This window comes from Myotis brandtii, unplaced genomic scaffold (assembly GCF_000412655.1).
Source record: "Myotis brandtii unplaced genomic scaffold, ASM41265v1 scaffold510, whole genome shotgun sequence".
In the NCBI taxonomy this organism is placed as follows: Eukaryota; Metazoa; Chordata; class Mammalia; order Chiroptera; family Vespertilionidae; genus Myotis; species Myotis brandtii.
The window spans coordinates 145,895-170,024 of NW_005369443.1; the positions used below are offsets into that span (position 1 = coordinate 145,895).

The following is a 24,130-nucleotide window of genomic DNA, read 5'->3' on the forward strand; positions in this document are numbered from 1 at the left end:
GTCAGGGAGATCAGGATGGAGGAGGAGGCAGGGTGGCAGAGCCCCACCCTGCTTTGCATCTGTCCAGAGGAGCTGTCAGGAAGGCCAGCTCTTGCCACCAGTCAAAGGTCAGCCGGGAGTCCAGCAGGTGGAGCACCTGTGTGAGGCACTGCTGAGAACACAGCGTTGGGGACTACAGAAGGTGACGGGGGTGCCAGGAGCACAGCGTGCTGTCCTGCAGCTGAAGGGCCGCATCAGCGAGCTGGAGGCCGAGCTGGCAGAGCAGAAGCACCTGCGGCAGCAGGCGGCCGATGATAGCGAGTTCCTGCGGGCGGAGCTGGATGAACTCAAGAAGAAGCGAGAAGACACAGAGAAGGCGCAGCGGAGCCTGACTGAGATAGAAAGTGAGAAGCAGGTGGGGATAAAAAAAAGTCAGGGAGATCAGGATGGAGGAGGAGGCAGGGTGGCAGAGCCCCACCCTGCTTTGCATCTGTCCAGAGGAGCTGTCAGGAAGGCCAGCTCTTGCCACCAGTCAAAGGTCAGCCGGGAGTCCAGCAGGTGGAGCACCTGTGTGAGGCACTGCTGAGAACACAAGCGTTGGGGCTACAGAAGGTGACGGGGGTGCCAGGAGCATGGCTCTCTGTAGGAGAGAAAGAGCCCAAGAAATAACTTAAAGCAAAAACACTGATTAAGTAAATGCATGTGTGTAAATGCTCAGGAGGCATGAATTGGTGATTTGAGTCAGGTGAATTCTTTTTAAAAAAGACTTCCCCCAGGAGTTTAACTAGGATTTTTGAGGGAGAAGAGATGTTTGCATCTGTGAAGAGAAATGAGGGTCTTCTGGGGACTCTGGCTTCCTGGAGGGCCGGTGGAGGGTCCTAGCTGGGTAGCGTCCTCACCTTGGTCCTTGACCATACAGGGAAAGCCCAGGCCAATGAGCAGCGGTACAGCAAGCTGAAGGAGAAGTACAGTGAGCTGGTGCAGAACCACGCTGACCTGCTGCGGAAGGTAGGACCCTCAACCTCCCTCTCACCACGCAGAGGCCCCGCACCACGGGGGAAGGAACAACCGGGGCCTCGTGGCGTCTCCGCGTCCAGCACCCCAACTAGTCCTCGGTGGGTCCCCACCATTTCTTGGGAACCTCAGCTTTCAGGCTCCCTTGCCTCGCATATCTTGAGCTCCACCTTAGATGCTAGCCCCACTTGCATTATCCCCCATGTTTATTATTTCTTTAAATATTTAAGAGTTGATCTCTGCAGATGACAGCTTTCTTCTGGCTTCCCTCTGGGTAGGACAGAGATTTCTGTGTCCAACTCTAGGCCACTCACGATCTGAATGCTGCCATTTGTTCTAGAAGGAAGATGTCCTTTAAGCCCGTGATGAGCCACTTCAAGACAATGTTCTCCCCTTACAGAATGCAGAGGTGACCAAACAGGTGTCTGTGGCCAGACAAGCCCAGGTGGATTTGGAACGAGAGAAAAAAGAGATAGAGGATTCCTTCCAGCGCGTGAGCGAGCAGGCCCAGCGAAAAGTGAGTGGGAGGGAGACATACGTGGGGGCCATCCGAGTTGGAGGCAGGCCTTGATCAAAGACCTTGTCGTCTTCTGCTCCATCGGTAGCTAGCTCTGTGGGTTGGAGCCCTGTGAGGGTGCTACGAGAGGCTGTATAGAATAAATCGTGGTTACCGAGGCACAAGGGTTAGAAGTGAGGCATGGACGCAAGCTGAATGAGGTTCATCAGCAAAGGCCTTCCCGGGGAGAGTCCTCAGGAGAATCTGGAGTAAAAGCGCATGGATATCAGAGAGAGGAACGAGTGTTTACAAGGAGTTGCAGCCAGGCGAACACCGTGGGTCAGGGTGGGGTTGGCAGGCAGGTCCATTGGGAGGGATTTCACACTTCCTGTAACCCAGAGTAAAAAAATACATCTATCTAATCAAAACAAGAGTTTCACAAAGCAATACTTATCCTTACTATGTGATTGCGTTTGGATAATTTGTTCTGCTGTTTCATTTTTTTTAATGTTAGCTGTGAATTTTACTAATGGGTTACAAACCACTCTTTGAAAAACACCACTTAGAAATCAAAGAAGGGGAATCATTTTTAGATGGCAAGATTTTGCAATGTACCAGTGTTGGGAGGCCTGAATTAAAGATCCACTTCTACTTTAATGAGTATTATGGGCTTAAGCATGGCACTCAGACAATGTCCTTAAAATCCCACCCCTTGACATTCCACTTACTCAGAAGAAAAAATTTTAGTACACTCTGAGTTCTCACCTCCCCACTCCCCCTTTTTGCTGAGGTAATTTTGCATACCCATGGCACTCAGACAATGTCCTTAAAATTCCCCCCCCTTGACATTCCACTTGCTCAAAAGAAAAAATTTTGGTACACTCTGAGTTCTCACCTCCCCACTCCCCCTTTTTGCTGAGGTAATTTTGCATACAAAAGAGTACACAAATCTCATTGATAGCTCAGGGATTTTTTTTTTTTTACACGTGTTTATCCCTTGTAATCACCACCCAAATCAGGGTGCTCCTGCTTTTCTTCTCTTTCAGACTCAAGAACAGACGGAAGTACTAGAGAACTTGAAGCAAGAACTTGCCACCAGCAAACAGGAACTCCAGGTTGTCCAAGGCAGCCTGGAAATGGCTGCCCAGGTGAGCACCACCTTCCTTCTTCCCCTTCCTTATTCCTTCCCCTCTGGCTTTCATGTGGCTGTCACCGAGCCCCTGTCACCATGCAGCATAGGGCCAACCTGGTCCCATCTGTGATCAGCGTGTACTCAGGGAAATGAAACTGGCAGGTTAAGAGATATCACCTTCTGTTCCTTGTGGCCTAGCGGTGGGTTTGGACTTCTGGGGAAGGGACAGTTTAATTCCTCCCAGCAGCTCTCTCTTCCCACTCGGTCGCCATTGCAGTCGGAAGGAAAATGGGTGACCCAGATTGCTGAACTGGAGAAGGAGCGGGGCCGTTTGGTGAATGCCATGGCTCGTCGAGAAGAGGAATTCTCTGCTCTTCAGGAACAGCTGGAAAACACCCAGCTCAAACTGTCCAGCACACAGGCAAGTAGCAGACACCCTTGGCTAACCATGTTCAACTTCACTCCCGGGCCTCAGCGGCATATCATGGAGGCTGGGGGCTGTGGAAGGGGTTTGGGGCCCCCAGCCTGATTGTGAAGGCATCTGTAGGAAGAGCAGCCCCTGATGCCGGCATGCCCTGAGTCACCCACAGAGCAGACGAGGGAAAGCACAGCTCTCCTTTATTGTGTGAAAAAGGGGTGCACCTAGCACTCTCTCCCCAAGATTGGAGAATGGGTTGCAGTGACCCATTCCCATAGCCTTCTGTGCTCAGTGGCACACACTTTGGACAAAGAAAGCAGCAACTTGAGTTAAGACACCAGGAGTCCCAGCTGTGTCACAGATGGATGCTGCTTGAAGGCTCTTATGGGGTCTGTGGCAGACTCTCACCTCCCTGGACCATTTCTAGGAATCTATGTGCCAGCTTGCAAAGGACCAACGAAAAATGCTTCTGGCAGAATCAAGGAAGGCGGCAGAGCAGGTGATACAAGAGGCCCTGAGGCAGCTTGAGGAGCCCGCTCTCATCAGCTGTGCCGGATCTGCAGGTACTCTTCCTGGCTTGCAGGTGTTGAATCCTGTTGGCATTAAATCCCATGTGACACTGTACTCAGGTTCTCAGCCTGGCTGCACGTCAGAATTGTCTGGGCGTGCCTGGGCCCCAAGATCAGTTCAGTAGTAAGCTCTTTGGTGTAGGGCAGTGATGGCGAACCTTTTGAGCTCGGTGTGTCAGCATTTTGAAAAACCCTAACTTAACTCTGGTGCCGTGTCACATATAGAGATTTTTTGATATTTGCAACCATAGTAAAACAAAGATGTATATTTTTGATACTTATTTTATATATTTAAATGCCATTTAACAAAGAAAAATCAACCAAAAAATGAGTTCGCGTGTCACCTCTGACACGCGTGTCATAGGTTCGCCATCACTGGTGTAGGGCCTGGGCAGCAGTACTGTCTAAAGCCCCAGCTGTGATAACTACTGCTTTAGTCATGGATCACACCAGTGCAACATCTACTGGGAGCTGAGCCTTGGTAACAATTCTAAGGGCCGGTAGGAGGAGGAGCAGACAGCCCTGCGTCTCAGGAGAAAAATGTGCTTTGAATTAAGGGGTGGTTGCTCATGGGCTTCAAGTCGAGACAGGGAGGCTTCAAAGTGTGGAGGGACAGAAACAATAAAAATCCTCACATAGTCATAGGTATGAGCAGGGGCCTACTTGGCATGTACCAGATCCTAAGCAGTAGTTCTCAACCTTCCTAATGCCGCGACCCTTTAATACAGTTCCTCATGTTGTGGTGACCCCCAACCATAAAATTATTTTCGTTGCTACTTCATCACTGTAATTTTGCTACTGTTATGAATCATAATGTAAATATCTGATATGCAGGATGTATTTTCATTGTTCGCGACCCACAGGTTGAGAACCGCTGTAAGGGCTTGCGAGTAGAGCAGCCATCCGAGCTAGAGAAGCCCTCTGGGTGAGAGGAGAGAGCCTTTGTGCACAGTAGGAGAGCATCCAGGCCCATGGGATTTGAAGTCATAGTGATGAGCAGATCTCATTACAGCTCATCCTCAAGCAGAAAAGACATGTTGGCAAAGCAATGAGAGCTTCCATTGAAGCACGAGGCAGATGAGAAGAAACGGCTAACGGTTGATTTTTATTATCACATAGAAAGGTCTCGGTGTGGTGAAGTATACAGCAAGGACTGTTCTATCTTATTCAACAGGGAACCCATCTGTAAGGAAACACAACAGTTACAAATGAAGGAGCACCCTGAGTACCTAATGTGCTGAGGGAATGCCAGGAAGTGGGGCCGATGTGGGCAGATTCAGAGATGTTAGGCGCTAGCTTTTGAAAGAAGAGGAGAGACATGCACCATGGAGAAGAGAAGTGGGGAATAATAATAAAAACAGCTGACAATTTCCTGAGTGTTTTCTGTGTGCCTTGCACTGCTCTACGCGCTTTATATGCCTTAGCCCAGCGAATCCTCGGAGTGATGCCAGAGGTGATGCTATCAGTTTTCTGTTTTCAGATGAGGAAGCACAGACAGCACGAGATCACAGCCTAGGGGTCGAGCCTCACCTAGGCCGTGCGACCGAAGAGCCCACGCTGTAACTCCTGTGATACAGTCTCCACACACCTGTGCACAGAGGCACAGCAGTGGGAATGACTGTTGCGTGTGGAGCACACGCACAGATTAGCCTGATGGGAGCCAAGGATCTGGGCTCAAGGTTAATGAGAGTCCAAGGGCCTTGAAAGACTTAACAGAAAAGCCTGGATTTGATACAATGGGCAGTAATGAGAAATGAGACGCAGAATCTGGGCTGGCAATGTGGTGGCCCTGGTTCTTGGCTAAAGACCAGACAGGCTCAGAAACACAGCTTTTGAAGCTGCCATAAGAGAATCACGTACCAGAGTAACCAACAAGCTTCTCTCCCTTCCCTCTTCTCAGGGCAGCTCCTGTAGGGCTGGGGCCACTCACTAGGTAGGCTCATCCATCGAGTGACTTAACAGGGATGAATGAAGCAAGCTAGGACAATTCTCACTTTCACTTTGCCCTGTCTTTCCTCCCACAGATCACCTTCTCTCCTCGGTCAAGTCCGTTTCCAGCTGTATTGAACAACTGGAAAAATGCTGGAGCCGGTATATTGCCTGCCCAGAAGGTAACAAAGGCAAAGGATAGGGTCTGTCACCAGTGATGGCAGGGCAGGGCTCAAAAATGCTTGAATGTGGAAACATGGGTTCCCATGCACCAAGCAAGGAGTGTGTACAACTCATAAAGCAGGGAGGGAGGAAAAATGAAAGTGGCTAAGTGGTTAGAGCGTCAGCCCGTGCACCAAAGGGTCTTGGGTTGAATTCCCGGTCAAGGTCACATACCTGGGTTACAGGTTCAACTCCCAGCCCCAGTTAGGCTCAAAAATGCTTGAATGTGGAAACATGGGTTCCTATGCACCAAGCAAGGAGTGTGTACAACTCATAAAGCAGGGAGGGAGGAAAAATGAAAGTGGCTAAGTGGTTAGAGCGTCAGCCCGTGCACCAAAGGGTCTTGGGTTGAATTCCCGGTCAAGGTCACATACCTGGGTTACAGGTTCAACTCCCAGCCCCAGTTGGGGTTCATGTGAGAGGCAACTGGTCGATGTCGGTCTGTCTGTCGTTCCCTCTCCTTCCTACTCCCTCCCTCCTTTCCATTCTCTCTAAAAATCAATGGAAAAAAAATACCCTCAGGTGAGGATTAACAAAAAAAAAAAGAAAGAAAGCGATACCCCTCAAGCAGGACTGAGAAACTTTCCTTTAAACTCCTGGCAGATATCAGTGGGCTTCTGCACTCAGTAACCCTCCTTGCCCACTTGACCAGCGACACCATTGTTCACGGCGGCACCACCTGCCTTAGAGCCCTGCCAGAGCCTGCTGATGGTGAGTACCAGAGCTGGGGGGCCATTCCGAGGAGCGGGGGAGCAGAGGGCCTTTAGAAGTCTCTGTTGCCTTGCATCTCCAGCACTGACCGAGGCCTGTAAGCAGTATGGCAAGGAAACCCTCCTCTATCTGGCTTTCCTGGAGGAAGAAAGAACCCCTGAGAATGTCGACAGCACAGCCCTGAGGAGCTTCCTCAGCAAGATCGCGGCCATCGGCGAGGTATTATCAGTATTATCTTTCGAGGAAAGTTATTGTTGTTCTTGGGTGTGAGTGCTGGTGATTTGCCAGGAAGTCGGTGAGCCAGTTCTAAGCCAGTTCTTTCTGCACTTTGAACTTGATTCTAGAAAGTGAGAGTGCTGAAAAATTTGATCTCCCTGAATGACATTCCAGTTACATTTAATTCATTGGCTTTAATTAAGAATCTGCTCTGTGGTCATCATTAGGAAGTATCAAAGAAGAATAAGCACGGTTTCTCTGTTTTCAAGGATTTTTATGTGGTTGGACAGGTAACACCTAAAATGGAGATAATGACCCTAACCGGTTTGGCTCAGTGGATAGAGCGACAGCCTGTGGACTGAAAGGTCCCAGGATTGATTCCGGTCAAGAGCATGTACCTTGGTTGTGGGCACATCCCCAGTAGGAGGTGTGCAGGAGGCGGCTGATCGATGTTTCTCTCTCATCGATGTTTCTAACTCTCTATTGCTCTCCCTTCCTCTCTGTAAAAAAAATCAATAAAATACATTTTAAAAAATAATAAAAATAAAATGGAGATAATGATATATTTATTCATTCAATAAAGATAGAGTGAATATGTCCTATATACTGGGATTTGTGCTAGGTGTAGTTGTATAGGAACAAATAAGACATGGTCTCTAGAGGTAAGGAAAATAAAGAAAGCTGCAATTTCTATACAGTGCGATGAGAAGTGAAATAGAGCTCTATTTTGAGAGTACAGTACAAGGCAGCATTTAATTAATTCCTAAAATGTGTGGTGATAAGTTCAGGAAAGAAAGACATCAGGGCCAGAGTTCAGATCCTCATTCTCTCATTTGAGTGCTTTAAACAGCCTTCTGATTACTCTCTCTGCCTAGGGCCTCTTTTTTCTCTGCTCTCTTCCAAAAATAGAGATCTGATCAGGATTCCTCTAGTTTGATACCAAAAATCATATGTAATGTGACACACAAAGCCCACACAAGGTGGGCTTTATCCACCTTTCTGGGCCCCTCTTGCACTCTCCCTTCAACTCACAGTTGGTGGCTAGCACTGTGATGTGCCTGCTTACCTATCTATTTCCCCCCAATGAGTTCTCAGAAGTAGAGCCCATACCTTCTTCATATTGTATCCCTGGTCCCTGGCATAATATCTGGCAGGTGGTTAACACCCCACAAGTGTTTACTTAATTGAATATGCAGAGAGAGAGAGAGAAAGAGAGAGAGATAGAGAGAGAGAGAGAGAGAGAGAGAGAACAAACCAGATAAAAAGATGGATCGGATGGGGGAGGAATGTTCATATTGGGGAGAAATAGGCAATGAAGTGGAGACCCTTGAATGTCTGGATAAAGGAAGACTATGGAGAATGGTGAATTGCTAACCTCTATTTCAATAGGGTGACATGATCATGATGACATTTGGTATTATTAAATTGGTGTGTCAGCCTAGGCAACATTAACACAGTCTGCCTTTTGTTGAAGATAAAGCATCTTACCCCGTATAGTGCAGAATTGAGAAGTCAATATATGGGGCAAAGTATGTAGGACACCATGAAGAGATAAAAATTAAATTACTGAAAGCAAAGCAAAGTGTGATAGAAAGATCATGGGCAGTTTTCCTTCCTGGCACTAGGGCTTACCAGATGTAGAGAATCTTCCCAGGACATGGAAAATGCTGAATAAAATTTGGGGGGGGGGGGGGGGGGGAGGGAGTTTGCAGTAACTATGTTTATTGTGACATGTTAAAGAACCTTTTTTTTAAATGTTTTTTTATTGATTTCAGAGAGGAAGGGAGAGGGAGAAATAGAAACATCAATGATGAGAGAGAATCATTGATTGGCTGCCTCCTATTCGTCGAGCCTGCAACCTGGGCATGTGCCCTTGACTGGAATGGACCCTGTGACCCTTCAGTCCACAGGCCGATGCTCTATCCATTGAGCCAAACCAGCTAGGGCTAAAGAACCTTTTAAAAGTTATTAAAAGCAAGACAAAGGAATAAGATAGTTTCAAATGTAAGCATATATATTTGAAAAAGAACCATCAAACTTCTAGAAGTGAAAAATATAATCATTGAAAGTAATAACTTTAAAATATATAGATTCACCAGCAAGTTAAAACAAAGCTGAAGAAAGAATTAGTGAACTGGAGGAATTATCTAAATATGGCACAGATTTTATAAGTTGAAATGTAATGGCTATATATAGACTATTTAATCAGAGTTCCAGAAGATAACAGAAAGACTATGTTCTCCCTACCCCCAGCAACATATTGTTAATTCTATGCTTTTTCCAACATTCTTGTGTGTGAGGTTTATCCATTTGGATATGTTCATTTTCACTCCTCTGTTGTGCTCCATTGTGTGCATATTGCTTAATTTCTATTATATCTGTTCTCTTGTTGATGCACATCAGGGTTATTTCCCGTTTGGGGCTATTATGAATGTGTCACTGTGATCATTCCTATACACATCTCCTGATGAATGAGTGCAAGAATTTTTCTAGAGTGTATATATGTAGGAATCGAATTACTAGTTTATAGGATGAATTTCACACACAGTAGTAACTGCCTCATATGATTGCTGTGGGAGCAAAGTTAAATAAGGGGCAGGCTGTCTGGTTGGAAGACATTATCTACATTTGAAGAGGTTCTTAAAACACATCCCAAGCAGCAAACGTGATCAGCTGTGCAGCTGTGGGGTTAGGGTCCAAGCAGCTGCAACTGAATGGCCTTGTGGGGTTAAGCAGGGTTGGCCTTCTGGAAGGAGATGGGTTCTGAGTGAAGCTAGAGGGGGTGGAACATGAGGTTCCAGAGTTCACATGGTAGAGAGTTCCAAGCAAGGCCTATTAGGGATGCCCCTCCATGGCTTGCAGAAGTGTGTTATGTGGTGGGGCCCTCCTATCTTCTGCCATCATGTGGGGATTACAGGTCTGCCACTGGAGAAAAGAGAAGAGGTTAAAGGGTCATTTCAGCCCTTGTGATGTGTTCACAGGAGCTCCTGCCCAGAGGCCTGGACATCAAACAGGAGGAGCTAGGAGACCTGGTGGACAAGGAGATGGCGGCCACTTCAGCTGCCATTGAAACTGCTACAGCCAGAATAGAGGTATGGAGCCCTGGCCAGTGTTCTCAGTGATAGAGCATCAGCCTGTGCAATAAAGGGTTGTGGGTTTGATTCTTGGTCAAGGGCATGCACCTGGGTTGCAGATTCAATCCTGGCCCTGGTCAGGGTGTGTGCAGGAGGCAACCAATTGATGTGTCTCTCTCGTGTCAGTGTTTCTTTCTTTCTTTCTTTCTTTCTTTCTTTCTTTCTTTCTTTCTTTCTCTCTCTCTCTCTCTCTCTCTCTCTCTCTCTCTCTCTCTCTCTCTCTCTCTCTCTGTCTTTCTCCCCTCCCTCCCTTCCACTGTCTAAAAATCAATGGACAAAAATATCCTTGGGTGAGGATTAACAAAACAATAGAGGTATGGAAGTGTCTCAAGATCTAAAGTGATGCTCTTGCGGCTTCCCTTTGGCAACATTTCCTATTGATATATCTTAGTTGTTCATTAAGGCTTTAGAGGCTCCCTATAAAAATAAACCAAAACCAGAATATACCAGGATCTCTCAGGGGTAGAAAATGAGAAAGTCCTCACCACTAGAAGGTGAGCAGTTTCCTCAAGGATCAACATACTTTGGTATCAGGCTATCTTGCATTCAAGTTCCAGATTGATTGACCGCTTACTAACTGCATGACTTCCAATAAGTTACATTAACCTCACTAAGATTCTGATTTCAAAACCAATGACAATGCTTGTCTCGGAAAAGCTGAGTGGGCCCCATTGGAAAGGTCACACATTGCCCACCTTGGAGTGAGTACCTGCCTATAGGACCTGGTAGCAGCTGCCCCTCCCAGCATGGTGCCATAGCTCTCAGAGTTCTGTGCACACCAGCCTGGGTTCCAGAATATCAAGACACTGACAGAGACAGCCTGCTGTAGCTGCCCGCACTGAGTAGATCACAAGTTTACTTGTAGATTCTTTTCCTGATTCTCACAAGGATGTGGATGGGCTCTTCTAGATTTGTACATTGGACCCAAAGTGTAGTGGGACGCCAGTAGGTTCTCAGTACCTGTGACATGTTAAAAAACCCTGCTTCTCTTTAACAGGAGATGCTCAGCAAATCCCGAGAAGGAGACACGGGAGTCAAATTAGAGGTGAACGAAAGGTCAGTCTGAACAGCATGGTGGTGCGTAGGTGATCAGGGTCAATCTTGCCTGCACTGGTTTATACTAATTAGAATAGAACACTAGCAGCCACAGGGAAAGGTTGAGTCTACTAATACGTAATTGTCAATAACAGTATTAATGATGGAGATAGTATCACTGTTGCATTATAGGGGGAAAGAAACCCCCAGGAATCCTCACTTAGCTATTCCTTATGAAGAAGATCCACAGTCCAGCCTCCTCACTCACCTGCCTTTCCTTTGGGGCTTCATCCGGAGAGCATAGCCTGCCTTACTTCCCATTCCAAGTATGCCTGTGTTTAGGAATGAGAAAGAGAACAGTTTTCTTCATTGCTATTAGTTCTGTATCCTCACCTTTTTTTTTTTCCCCCAGGATTCTTGGTTCATGTACCAGCCTAATGCAAGCTATTCAGGTCCTGATTGTGGCCTCGAAGGACCTCCAGAGAGAGATAGTGGAAAGTGGCCGGGTAAGCGTGGGTGAGGGCCCGGGAACAGGGAGAACAGACATTAGTTAGTCATTAGTTACAGATTCCCAGCTCACTGAGAGGCTAAGTCTACACGAAACACTCATCCACATTCAGTGAGATCTATGTATGTTGCCTTCTCGCCCTGTGTGTCCATCTGAGGGCGCAGCTGCCGTCCCTGGGGATGTCAGCAGATGCCATGGGAAGAAGCTGGAACACTGCCAGGTCCCCAAAGAGCAGCCAGGCACAGCTTCCAGCTCCGGGCTCATTAACCCAGGCGACATCGTTGGAGCCTGCTGGGGAAACCAAGTGTGCATTGCAAGTCTGGGCACTTGGAGGAGGAAGTGAGAGGTTTTGAAAACTAGGCAAATCGGAAGAATGAACCTGCTGCTGACTTTCACAGTGGGCTCTGCCGTGTCTCTTTCCAACAGCAGTCAACTTGCAGTGCTTCACAGACTCGCCCTCAGTCTTGTCTTGACATTGTCACTTGGATTTCCTCACTCCTTTGCTGGCATTATTGCCATCTTGTTTTTTTCTCACATTCCTAAAGCAGCTGCAACTCAAGAGACAAAGGTCCAGGGAGGGTTTATGAGCCTGAAAGCAATCATATAAGGAACAAAGCCATATCTGTTTTGGTGGTACTTTTTATCAGTCTGAGAGATGTTGTTTTTGGTTCCCAAAATTAGAAAGAAGGACTGAGCAAGGAGTATCTGTAGATTCTCAGACTATCAGGTACTTTCAAAGCATTAATACATTTTTTAAATCCAAGTAGAAATAGTTTTTTAAAATTATTCACTGTATACCCTCTTCTTTTGGCAAATCATGGAGAGCAGCTAGACTCCTCTGAAATTGTTATTCATAAATATGTGTGTGTGTACACATATACACAAACAATTTGGAAATATAATAGAAATGCTATGGGTTTTGGAGTCAGAAGAGCCTAGGTTTTACTTTCATTTATTTCCTGCATGACCTTGGGAAAAGTATTTTTGCCTCTCAAAGCTCTACTTTTCTTATCTGTAAAATGGGAATAATAATGCTTGCCTCTTAGAGTGGCTGTGAAAATTTATATGAGGTAATATATCCTATATAATAAAAGGCTAATATGCAAATTGACCAAACAGTGGAATGACCGGTCACTATGACGTGCAGTGTCCACCAGGGTGCAGACCTTAATGCAGGAGCTGCCCCCTGGTGGTCAGTGCGCTCAGCCAGAAGCCGGGCTGACGGCTGGCAAGCACAGTGGTGGTGGTGGGAGCCTCTCCTGCCTCTGTGTCAGTCGGACATCCCCTGAGGGCTCCCTGACTGCAAGAGGGTGCAGGCCAGGCTGAGGGATCCCCCAAGTGCATGATTTTCATGCACCGGGACTCTAGTGTGTGTGTGTGTGTGTGTGTGTGTGTGTGTGTGTGTGTACCTGGCACACAGTAGGCACTCAATAAAAGGTAGCTATTATTATTTCTCACTTCCCTAGGGCACAGCATCTCCTAAAGAGTTTTATGCCAAGAATTCTCGATGGACAGAAGGACTCATCTCAGCCTCCAAAGCTGTGGGCTGGGGAGCCACTGTCATGGTGTAAGTGTCTTTGGATCCCAAGGCTCCTCACCCACCCCCATTCCATTGATCACCCCAGAGAAAAACTAAGTGCGGGGTGGGGGGGGGGATATCCCCACTAGAAATACACTGTTGATAAGGAAGTCAGTAGGACTAAAGTTTAAAAGGGAGACTGGGTCTCCTGGGGCAGCACAGGCAGGCTGTGCTCCCTGGCTGACAGGGTGAGGGGATGGTCTAGAGGTGGGATCATAAGGGGTTGCAGCTGTGACTGCCACAGTGACATAATCCATGTTGTCCCTTCCTGACTGTCAGTGATGCAGCCGATCTGGTGGTACAAGGCAAAGGGAAGTTCGAGGAGCTAATGGTGTGCTCCCATGAAATTGCTGCTAGCACAGCCCAGCTTGTGGCTGCATCCAAGGTAGGACCTGTATAGGACTCCCTGGGACACTATGAGGCCTGGCTAGGGTAGAGATACTTGGACTCTGAAGCTGGATTCAAGAACAGATGATTTCTCCAGGGTCCAGGAGGGTTGGGTCCCAAATTAAAATTCTGACTCTCAAGGGTCCCCCTACCCCTCCCTCTCAAAGCCTTTCATTTGTCAGCAAGGAGCCCTTCCACCCAGCTCACCACACATGCTCCTCTTGGCTCTCCTCACCTTTGTTACAAGTGGCCTTTGAGGGTCCCAACTGTGCCGACCTCTGATAAGCAATCACAGCATTCCAGGAGCACTCAAATAAGGAATGAGTCATAGCAGTCAGATGCTTGCCCGGCGTGGCCCAGAGCTTCCTCAGTCAATGTCTGCCTCTCCTCAAGACTCCAAATTTGAACCATTGCCCCGGCTAATCCTAATGCAAAGCTTGTCACCAGTATCCTTCTGTGAGTTCTATAGTACCCCGGGGAGTGTTCTTTAATCACCCTTATTTATTGCTATCCCAAATTGATTTTCACAAATGGAGCATTTCATTCAAATCCCTGAAAGCTAGAGTTTGAGATCCCCAAGCAAATAAGCCAGAAAGCACCTTTTATATTAAAGATATGCCAAGAGTTGACCCCACAGGCAATGATTTTTGAGAAGTTGGTTGGTAACCGCAGTGGATCAGATATATTTGTCAAGAACCATCAATCCAACTTTTGACCACTGCTCTATGTTATGTGAACCTAAATATGCTTGGTTCTGGCAGGTGAAAGCTGGTAAGGACAGCCCAAACCTGGCCCAGCTGCAGCAAGCCTCTCGCGGGGTGAACCAGGCCACCGCCGCAGTCGTGGCCTCAACCATTTCTGGCAAATCGCAGATTGAGGAAACAGGTAGCCTTTCAGAAGCAATACTTTTTTTATCCATCCGATATAGCTGTTCTTACAGTCTTCTCCATGAGCCCAATTTCTCACAGTTCTGTTTCTAAATTCTCTCTTACTTTTCATCTTTTACATAAGTACTTATTTTCTCATAAGAAGGAACACCACATGAGTGTGCTATTTACTTCACTATAGTGACACACCTTTAGGTAGATTTTCCATTTAGTCATTTCTCTGAATTCAAAGAAATGCCTCTACAGGCCTGGTTATCTGGGGGCTGGAGGAGTGCGAGTTCTGATTCTGGTTACCCTGTCACTGTCTCCATCCCTTACAATGTGCACACGTGTGTTGATAAATGGCAAACCAAACATTTCAGCAGAACATTGGCATTGGCCACCTCCCAGGCGAGAGTCAGCCAGGGCTACTATTTGACAAGAACTTCTCATTTCCACCCTTGCAGACAACATGGACTTCTCAGGCATGACGCTGACCCAGATCAAACGCCAGGAGATGGATTCCCAGGTAGGAACTCCATTTCTAAGGTTAGCCGGTCTCTACTGCATATGATGTCAACCCCAAATATTCCCATGATGCGAAGCCAGTGAGCGAGAGACTTGGGAGGAAATGAACTCAGATGTACCATTCAGCCCAAGAATTAATGTAAGTGATGCTGAAAGAAACAGTGGAGGTCTCCAGCACCTACAACCGGGCCTGGGTTATATGATGGGTGCTCAGCAAATATCTCTTGAATTAATAAATAAAATAACTAAAATTAATGAGGCGTAAGAAGAGCCAGAGCCAACCTCCCCTTTAGTGAGATTGTGCCTGTACAATAATAACTCTAAGTTGTACCAACCCCTCCAAGATGCCAGAACTATCATAATTGGTTCCTGCCTGAACTTCCAAGGAACCGGGATTGAAGGGTTATGACTAGATTGGAACACAATACAGATATGCCAGACATTAGAGTTGTTTTAGATAGCGATTTATCAGAGGAACTTAAGTAAGTCCTACTCCCATTCAGGCATTTGGACTATAAAGCACCATACATTTCTAGTAGAGGGTCCCAGGGAGAAGATAGATGGAATAGATGGATGAATGAGAAGGTAGGGAAATTAGAACAGAGACAAGGTTGGAATTGAGAACTGGGTAAGCTATCGAATAATACGGAAGAAAACTGGAAGATGGAGAAAAGGGATTAAGTCAAAATAAGACAATTCTCAGATCACTGCTCAAAAGAAAATTCCACTTTCCCCACAGGTTAGGGTGCTAGAGCTAGAAAATGAACTGCAGAAGGAGCGTCAAAAACTGGGGGAGCTTCGAAAAAAGCACTACGAGCTTGCTGGTGTTGCTGAGGGCTGGGAAGAAGGTAAGCCTCTTGGAGGACCGGCACTAGCCTGCAGTGAAGGGGGTGCTGTGTGGTGAGGGCTTTCCCCTCGACTATAACAGAATGAGGAGCCCATTGGTCGGTGACTTCCTCCTTCTCTGTACCCACAGAGCATGTTTTCAGTTGGAAACAATCTAAAAGCCCGAATTGTGAATTGAAAGCTTTTGTTGTCACCTTTCAAGACCTTAACGTTGACCGGTAGAGTGGTCACTCACCACCATTTCCTTCCAGGCCCAGTTAGCCTGGTTTACCCCCCAGGAGTCTAGTCTCTGGCCAGCCTAGAGTTGAATAGTGAATGAATCAATAGTGATCAGTGAAGAGCCAGCATAGAGGGCAAGTGAATTACCAGGTTCTGACTGTCTAGAGCCAGTGATGGGCAGCAATGGCCCAAAGATAGGAAGGGTCAGGAGCTAGAAATGGCGTGGACTGAATACTGTTCGGCCACCAGCCCAGACACTTGGTCGCTCAGACTCTGTGAGTGCTGCTTTTCCGCATGTCCAAGGTGGCCACTTGTTCACCACCAAGCTTGCCGATTCTTGTCAGACTTGGCTGGCTGTAGTATATCCCAGTCATTCCTGGACCCTTCACTTAGGGACGAGGTGGTTATGATGATAATGTATTTTAGAGCCCAACATGGTGGCAGTTTTGGCTAACAATAGGTGCATGAAGGGCTATGAAACATGAATGGCTGTTATTGTCTTTTAGAAACAGAAGCATCTCCACCTGCACTGCAAGAAGTGGTGACCGAGAAGGAATAGAGCCGCACTGATGCCCCACACGTCACAGTGTAAATCTTTGTTGCCTGTTTATGTGTGTATGTTATTCCCCAGCCACAGGCTAAACCCTTGGAGTCACAGTGGCAGCCACACCACTCCCATTGTCCAGTGCTGAGGACCTGCCTGGCCTTCCAAAGACTCCTCCACAGTGACACCCTTTGTGTTGGAACCCGTGATCTGTGTTCTTCCCCGCCTCCCCGGTGTCCAGAGAGGACGGGGAACAGGGCCACCCCCACAGAGAGGACCTCCCTCCCAGTCCTGCCTGCTATTTTAGCCCCAAACAATCAGTGTCCTTGTCCGAGGGGCTGTGGTTGTTATGGCTGAGAGCCTGGAGAGGGAAGATCTTATGCTTTTTCTCTTCTGTTTTCTTCTCAGTCTTTTCCGTTTCATCACTTGCACAAACTTGTGAGCATCAGAGGGCTGGTGGATTCCAAACCAGGACACTACCCTGAGTCTGTGCACAGAGTCAGAAGAACAGCAGGAGTGTCCTGGCTGAGAATGCCAAGGCAATGCTTCCCCTCTTTCGGCAGTTCCGTGGATTCCCACTGCTTCTTACGGTGGTTGGTTGGGTTTTGGGGGTTTCCGTTTTCAAGTTTCACTCATATAGCCAACTCTCCCAAAGGGAATAGCTCTGAAGCTCTGAGCTCCTAGGAGCCCCTGACCACAGCAGTCAACAGCGATGGTGCTGCTCAGGCTTTACCTTGGTGCTCCCCATCAGCCTCCGTGCTTGTGTCCCGCTGAGTGTGGGACGCAAGGCCACTTCCCAGGGTCGGGTGGAGCTGCTGAGCCACAGCTTTCCTCCAAAGGCAGAAGTGGAGGGAGTGCCTTTCCCTCCTAAAGCTGGAGCCCAGTTGAAAGCCTCTGCCACCTTCATAGGTGAGAGGGCCACAGAAAGAGAGAAAGGAGGGTGCACACGGCCCAGGTCTTCAGAAGACACCTTCCTTGGGAACTCCCTGTGAGCAGGCTGGAAAACCTTATCGCATGCTCGGACGGAACTGGTGAGAAAGCCGCACCTCTTTTCCAGAATGAATTTTCCTTGGCACCTCCCTTCAGATCCAGGCAGGGCCCTAAGAGGGAGCTTGGGAGAGGTTTTCAATTCTTTTCTCCAAATATCTGCCTGCCTTGGTATCCTCTTGAATCTGAAAAAGATAGTTCCATGTTCTACCTAATTGACAGACCCAGAAAATCAGGCAAACTTGCTCCCGGTAGGAAAGAACCCTGTGCTTGGTTTGGTACCTTTAATATTTATTACTAACCTCCGTTAAGCAGCAGCAGCAGCAGCAGCAGCAGCAGCCAACAGGACGACGCTTGGTGCAATCAGCATTTCAGGTGTGACTATGGCAAGGCTTGTATTGCTGCCCTATACATCAGTCTTCAAGAATCGGAAACAAGGCCAAGATGCCGCCCCCATCTGTAACCAGCTTGGATCACAAAGCAAGCAAGGTTCCTCAGAGCATCCAGGGCAGGGAAAACAAAAAAGGGGGGACCGCTGGCTCTGACCCCTTCCCGACACATGTCCCGGGCCCTCGATACCCTGTGGACAGGATGAGGGCACATTAATAGCCTCGTAGAGATGGGCAGTCAGACAGCACTTCTCCACCTCCAGCCGGACCCCAGCATTTAAGTGACCTTTTGATCTTGGACCGTGTCTTCCTTATCCATAGCAACTCCTAGGTAGTAGCCAACAAGCACTTCCAGGACCTGTCCCAAAGGAACGTTGTAAGTGTGGCTACGTGACAGGTTGTGAGACTCCTGTTTGATCACTGTGAATCAACCTCCCTCCTTCCTATACACCCCCCAGACTCCGTCTCTGTGCATTTCTAAGTAGGGCATCCAAAATACTGTCTCCCTTGAGCTCAAATTATGAGATTCAGATATGTGATCGCCACACTGGGCTAAAAAGCGGGCTCAGCAGTAGAAATTGAGCGCTTGTGTTTAATGCTTTTCCATCCAAGACTCAGAAGGAGTGGTGTGTGGCGTCCCTGGCCCACTTGTGCCAATTAAGCCAATCAGTGTGTTCTCAATGTGGGTCAATATTTCCAAAGGTGGCTGGTCTTTATTTCCAGAATCTCGGCCAAACAGTTATGCTCCAAATCACCAGTGGAGGGGGAAATCTAGTATATTGGACCAGATTAGGACTCTTTGAAAAACACTCCCTCTAAAAAGAAGCCACAGTAATTTTTTGTTGTTGTTGTTAATCCTCATCTGAGGATATGTTCATTGATTTTAGAGAGAAGAAGAAGAAAGAGAGAGAGAGAGAGAGAAACACTGGGCACCTCTCGTGTACACCTTGAACAGGACTCAAACCCACCAGCTTTCAGTGTGTGAGACAATGCTCCAACCGACAGCCACATTGGTCAGGGCACCACGGTAATTTTTAAAACTTCATGGGCTTAGCCAGTAATAAAACCATTAAGAACACACTTAAACAGGAGCACAGTCTCAATCAGTCTCACAGGAGGCAATACCTGTCAGATTATTACTTCATCGTTGCTCAAATTAGAAGCTAGTCCATTCTCCAGCCAAAATCAAATTGGCCTATCTCGCTACTTCTAAAAATGAGTGTGTGGTACTTGGTGTGAAATACCTGATGAAAACGGAAATCATATCCTAAGGCTAAAAATGAACCTCACAGCCTTTTAAATTAGTCACTGAGCATCATTTAGTGACTGGAGTCTCATGGCTCAGTGTAAATGGGTCATGACAAGAGATGACAACAGCAAAATAATGGCTTAGGACTGACAAGAGGTTAAAATGCGGCCGAATCTGTTATGCAATCTTGTAATACGGTGCTCTAATACCATTGGAATAAGAATGTGTACATAAGTAAGGAAAAAGTGAAAAAGAACTATTTGTGGTGTTACTAGTATTTATATCTGAGCAAGGAGTTTAAATTGGACTATAATTGAGATTGATCCTTAGGATCGCACCTAAATATGAGTCCCCAGCCCTGTGGCTGGAAGAACCAAACATTGTCCAGGGCATACTTTCTTGGAAGTGTTTGAGCTGCTGAATCAGACACCAGGTCCCAGGGAGTCACAAGTGCATGTTGTTTAGTCAGGTTGGTAACACTTTGGCCTCGCTAAGAGGAGCTGGTTCTGAGTTTGTACCCAGGACATACTTCTTAGTCTAGAGCAGTGATTTTCAACCAGTGTGCATAATTTTAAAACATGCAATACCTGACTATTTAGTCAGGGGCACTGACCTCTTTTCCCTTAGATTGTCAAATAAAAAAATGAAAATTAAAAAAAAAATGAAAATAGCCATCCAGTGTGACTGCCCTGTCTTGAACCATAAATACATAGGTCATATAATAGAGTTGCAACTTATTGGTCACGTTGCATAATAAGGTTGCATCCGATTGGTTAATTCTTGGCACCAGAAGTCCTTATATACAAGTAAGTATAGATACCTGATTTTTTTTAAAGTAGGTAATTGTTATTAATTTTTTAGTAAATCAAAATTATATCTTTTTTTGGTCAGATCAGCAAAAATTGTCTTTTTGGAGTGCTGCAGGATTTTAGTAGTTTATGTATGCCATGAGATGAAAAGGTTGAAAATCGCTGCTCCAGAGGGGTCCTCTGGCTCCACTTACCCTGGTCTTTAATAACTAAAGTTCTTGCTACCTTCTCCACCTTTCAAAGTCTCTGGAAATCCCTCCTGCCAACAGAAGCCTTTAATCCTGGCACTGGCCTTCCAATCAAATTGGCTTTGCCCTCTCTCTCTGCCATTCTCCATCCTCCAGAGACTGCACTGCCTGTAGCATAGAACACCACCACAGGCCTGCCTGCCACCAACACAGCAAACTGGCGAGCTGTCTGCTGTTCAAGTCCTTTGTCTCCCGGGTCCAGACCAAATACGGGATCAGCAACTCACAGTGGTGGCCCAGCCTTTCTACCCCAGGAGCCAAAGCAACATGAAACAATTGCTTAGATGCTATTGGGTCCGATTCTGAGAGTAGATAATTTTCAGACGTGTCTTTCAGGTGACCCTCAACTACCTCAGGTTTGAAGGCCCTAAATTAAGCTGATTTTTCATAGGGACAAACCGAGGGGTTCAGGTAATGTTGGTGATAACACAATTGTCTCGAACTTGTAACTCTTTCACACTTAGCTTTGCAGGGATGGAGTTGGGATTTGTTTTTCTTTTCTGTGTTTAACCTTTCCCCCACTTTTCCATTAGGATAGTTCCTGTAAATGAATTTCATTTTTCACTGAGTGCCTACCTTCCCAGGGCAGGTAGCCACTGGCTTTTGTTCCCTTCCAATAATACTTTTATTATGGTATTAAGACCTTTCTTTGTATAATACATTGCATCTGTGTTTCCAATTTTTCAAATAAATATTTCAACCTGGCAATGAAAAGTAGCATTGATAACTGACCAAAGTGGTTTTGGGGTCTGGGGTTCCAGTTAAAAGCCTACATTTATATCCTGGGGTTCATTTAATCCACTTAAGCTCTAAGAATATGTCCACATTTTCTGAAGCATGGAACTATTGCATTTCCTTTGTTGTTGTAGAGAAACTCTAGTTTGTACCCCTTAAACATCTGTCCTCTCTGTACACTCCTGTCTCTGAAAATGATCAAACAGTGCCAAAGTGGTCAGTACTATAATTTGTCTAGAAGACCAGGTCTTGTCTAAAACCCGGGGACTTAGGCTATAGATACACCCTTCTTCATTTTTAAGATGCATAAGTAAACTGCTGCCTTAACATTGGATGGGACGAATTCTGCTCAGGGACAGAAGCTGCCAATCCTAAGAGGATTCAGAGCCAGCCAGCCAGTTACCAGAGGATTTTCAGAGGGAGCTGACAGAATGGGGCTGGTTGCATGGTGACCTTTCCCTGGCAGGATTGTCTGCTACCTCATGCTTGCCAGTGTGTTAAGCCAAGGGGATCTACAGGGAGGGAGGGAGATGGGGAAGGCCTGGGGTTGGTAAGCAGGATAATTGCCCAAATGACACATCAAGTAAGTAGAGAATGAAGCAGTAATCAGACACTATAGAGTAAGTAGGTCATACAACCTGGAAAAGGAAGGAAAATAGTGTTGAAACTACCCAGTGGGGAAGATGATCTGGAGAGAGACAGAAGATGGGGAACACTGCCTATCATTGGGCTCTTCTCCCTGCAGGAGGATGCAAAGGCGAGCCTGCTCCATGTGAAGCACCCTGATAGACTGGGCACTTGGTCACAGCTCTCTTGCAGATCAAGTGTGAATCTGAGAGTCCAGGAAGCGGGGCAGAGGACTACCTTGAGCACACAGGGCCCCATGCTTGGAAATACCGGGGGTGTGGGTCTGGCCTCAGCCAGCAGTGCCATCCAGGCAGATCCTGGCTCCTGTTCCAGATGTACTTGTCCTTGACACCCCCTATACCTGCACATGGCCTTAGACCAGGTACCGCAAGGGCTCTGGTACTCATGCCTGAGTGGTCTTCCTGGGGTCCTGTGGCTTGCTCCCCAGTTCTAGGAAGGCAGCCTGGCTAGTTGGTTACTGGCTATTATAAGGAATCTTGAAATCACGTCACCAGAATGATGCCTAAAAGGGGGCCGGGGGGATAGAGTTTATAGATGGGGACCAAATTTGGGGTCTAGGGATGGCCCTGCCAAAGTAAAAGGGAACAAATGGTTGAACTGGGCAAGTGGGAGGATAGCCTAGATGAAATCTAGGCCAGGGGCATAGAGCTGAAGCATACTAAGTACCACTGTGATTTAAAGCCAGTAAGTTTTAATCCTGCTCACTATGGTTGTCCTCAGTCTCTAACACATTACCCCAATGTAAGGGACAGATAGGCCTTTAAACACTTCTGAATGAATGAATGCTCATTTCGAAATGCATTCTTATTTTTACACGCATTTTATGCATCCATTCATTGTGCAGAAATTATCAAAGGTGAAGGCTTTCTGTTCCCTGTCCTCACGTACTCAAACTATGTGTTTTCAAGTGTCTATCAGGCTCTGGGGACACAGTGGAAAGCAAGAACAGACGTGGTTCCACGCTTCTGGAGCTTCTAGGCTATTGAAGGAAACAGGATAATCAATAATAAAAACAAGTGTATAACTATGATTGGAGTTAAGTACAAGAGAGGAGCACAACAGAGGGCTCTGCGCATATGAGGAGGAGTTAGAGAAAATCTTTCGGATAGTGATAGCTGGACTAAAATACAGAGTACGAAGAGGTGTTGACTAGGCTCTGTGATAGGGCACTAAAGGGCCTGAAGGCCAGTATACTAGCTGGAGCCCAGAAAGTGGTACAAGGTGAGTCTGGACAAAGAGGCAGGAGCAGATCATGCAGACATGGAAAGTGGTTGATGGGCTTTAGGCAAAGAGGTATCAAATCATTCCAGTTGCAGTGCAGAGAACATGTGAGAGTGGAGCAGGAGCCAATGGGAAATCCAGTGAGGCTGTTTTCATTTTGTTCCATAGAGAGGAACAAGCCGTTGAAGGACGACAGATCATTCCTCATCCTCACCTCCCGTGTTCACTAGTCAGACTGGCCAACTGAAAACAATTTTTGCAGGCTGACACATTTTTGTCACCCCACAAGATCTTCCACACTCCCTCTCAGTTCTCCCTTTAACTTTGCCTTTCATCTCTCACGATTCACTAATTCTGCTACAGGCCATTTCACAGGGCACGCAGGCTCTGCCCTTCTTCCTCAATCCACGTGCACCATGGTCCCTTTGTGAACCAACACAGCTCAGCAGTACTGTTTCTAGAGAAAGGATTAAGTTTCTAAGTTAAACACCGAAGTCCTTGGAAGCATCGTAGACTGTCCTTCAAAATCTCTACTGAACTTTCCATGTCTCCTAATTAAATACATTTTGTTCCTATGGAACCAGCATTCAAAATCAATTTGAAACTAAATTTTATTAAATTCCTACATTGTTTATAATGACTAATATTACAACAGGTATGTCCTCTTGAATCGTGCCAACTCTGCAAACACTGCTGAGTTCTTACTGTACACAAGAGACTATAGGAAAGAGAAAACAAGCCAGGTATGGTCCCTTCTTTAAGGATATTCCAAGCTTAGGAGGAAGACAAGACATATACACATGAAAGGAATAAAACACTATTTCAAGAAATTAAGCAGTATTCAAAGGAAAGAGAGAAATCAGGCAATAACTTTAGAAAGCAATGATTATCAAAGGAAGTGTTTTTAAGGATAAAGATGTAAGAATGCTTCGAGGCTGCTCGGCTGGCATGGCTCAGTGGTTGAGCGTCGACCTATGAACTAGGAGATCACGGTTCAATTCCCAGTCAAGGCACAAGCCTGGGTTGTGGGCTCGATCCTCAGTGTGGGGGGTGCAGAAGGCAGCTGACAAATGATTCTCTCATCATTGATGTTTCTATCTCTCTCCCCCTTTCCCTTCCTCTCTGAAATCAATAAAAATATATACATATATTTTTAAAAGAATGCTTTGAGGCTAAAAAGAAGTCAGAGGAGATAGGAATTGAAGTATGACACAAATGAGAGGTATACTGAAGCAAATTCCTTGAGTTGTGAATTCAATCATTCTACCCACAAATTCTTATTCAATGTCTACTGAGTTTAAGGCATAAGGAATACAATGCCAGGGACACATCCATCCACCCTTTGAGAGCATGCAATCTGGTGGGGCAACTGACACTGAACAAGTATAAGGCATGACCCAAAGGTTGCGGGCAAAGGAGGACATGGCAAGGGAACTAGTACATTCAAGGAGATCAGGGGAAGCTTCCATGAGGAATGACACTTAAACTGAACCTGAAGAATAAGTAAAAGTT

The 24,130-nt window shown here is 46.5% G+C and overlaps 1 protein-coding gene across 1 annotated transcript in view; it reads left to right on the top strand.

Moving 5' to 3' along the window:
• Positions 1-17,799, top strand: part of HIP1 (huntingtin interacting protein 1) — a 140,189-nt gene extending 122,390 nt beyond the window's left edge. Inside the window, exons 14-32 of the mRNA XM_005877193.1 lie at positions 206-383; positions 899-987; positions 1,394-1,510; positions 2,536-2,637; positions 2,899-3,042; positions 3,467-3,602; positions 5,633-5,719; positions 6,363-6,470; positions 6,553-6,689; positions 9,668-9,778; positions 10,818-10,876; positions 11,268-11,361; positions 12,830-12,930; positions 13,222-13,327; positions 14,091-14,214; positions 14,663-14,724; positions 15,463-15,571; positions 16,295-16,376; positions 16,741-17,799. Coding sequence (XP_005877255.1) covers positions 206-383; positions 899-987; positions 1,394-1,510; positions 2,536-2,637; positions 2,899-3,042; positions 3,467-3,602; positions 5,633-5,719; positions 6,363-6,470; positions 6,553-6,689; positions 9,668-9,778; positions 10,818-10,876; positions 11,268-11,361; positions 12,830-12,930; positions 13,222-13,327; positions 14,091-14,214; positions 14,663-14,724; positions 15,463-15,571; positions 16,295-16,347 — 1,917 coding nt within the window. The 3' untranslated portion in view covers positions 16,348-16,376; positions 16,741-17,799. The remainder of the gene's footprint in view (positions 1-205; positions 384-898; positions 988-1,393; positions 1,511-2,535; positions 2,638-2,898; positions 3,043-3,466; positions 3,603-5,632; positions 5,720-6,362; positions 6,471-6,552; positions 6,690-9,667; positions 9,779-10,817; positions 10,877-11,267; positions 11,362-12,829; positions 12,931-13,221; positions 13,328-14,090; positions 14,215-14,662; positions 14,725-15,462; positions 15,572-16,294; positions 16,377-16,740) is intronic.
• The last annotated feature ends 6,331 nt before the right edge of the window (positions 17,800-24,130 follow it).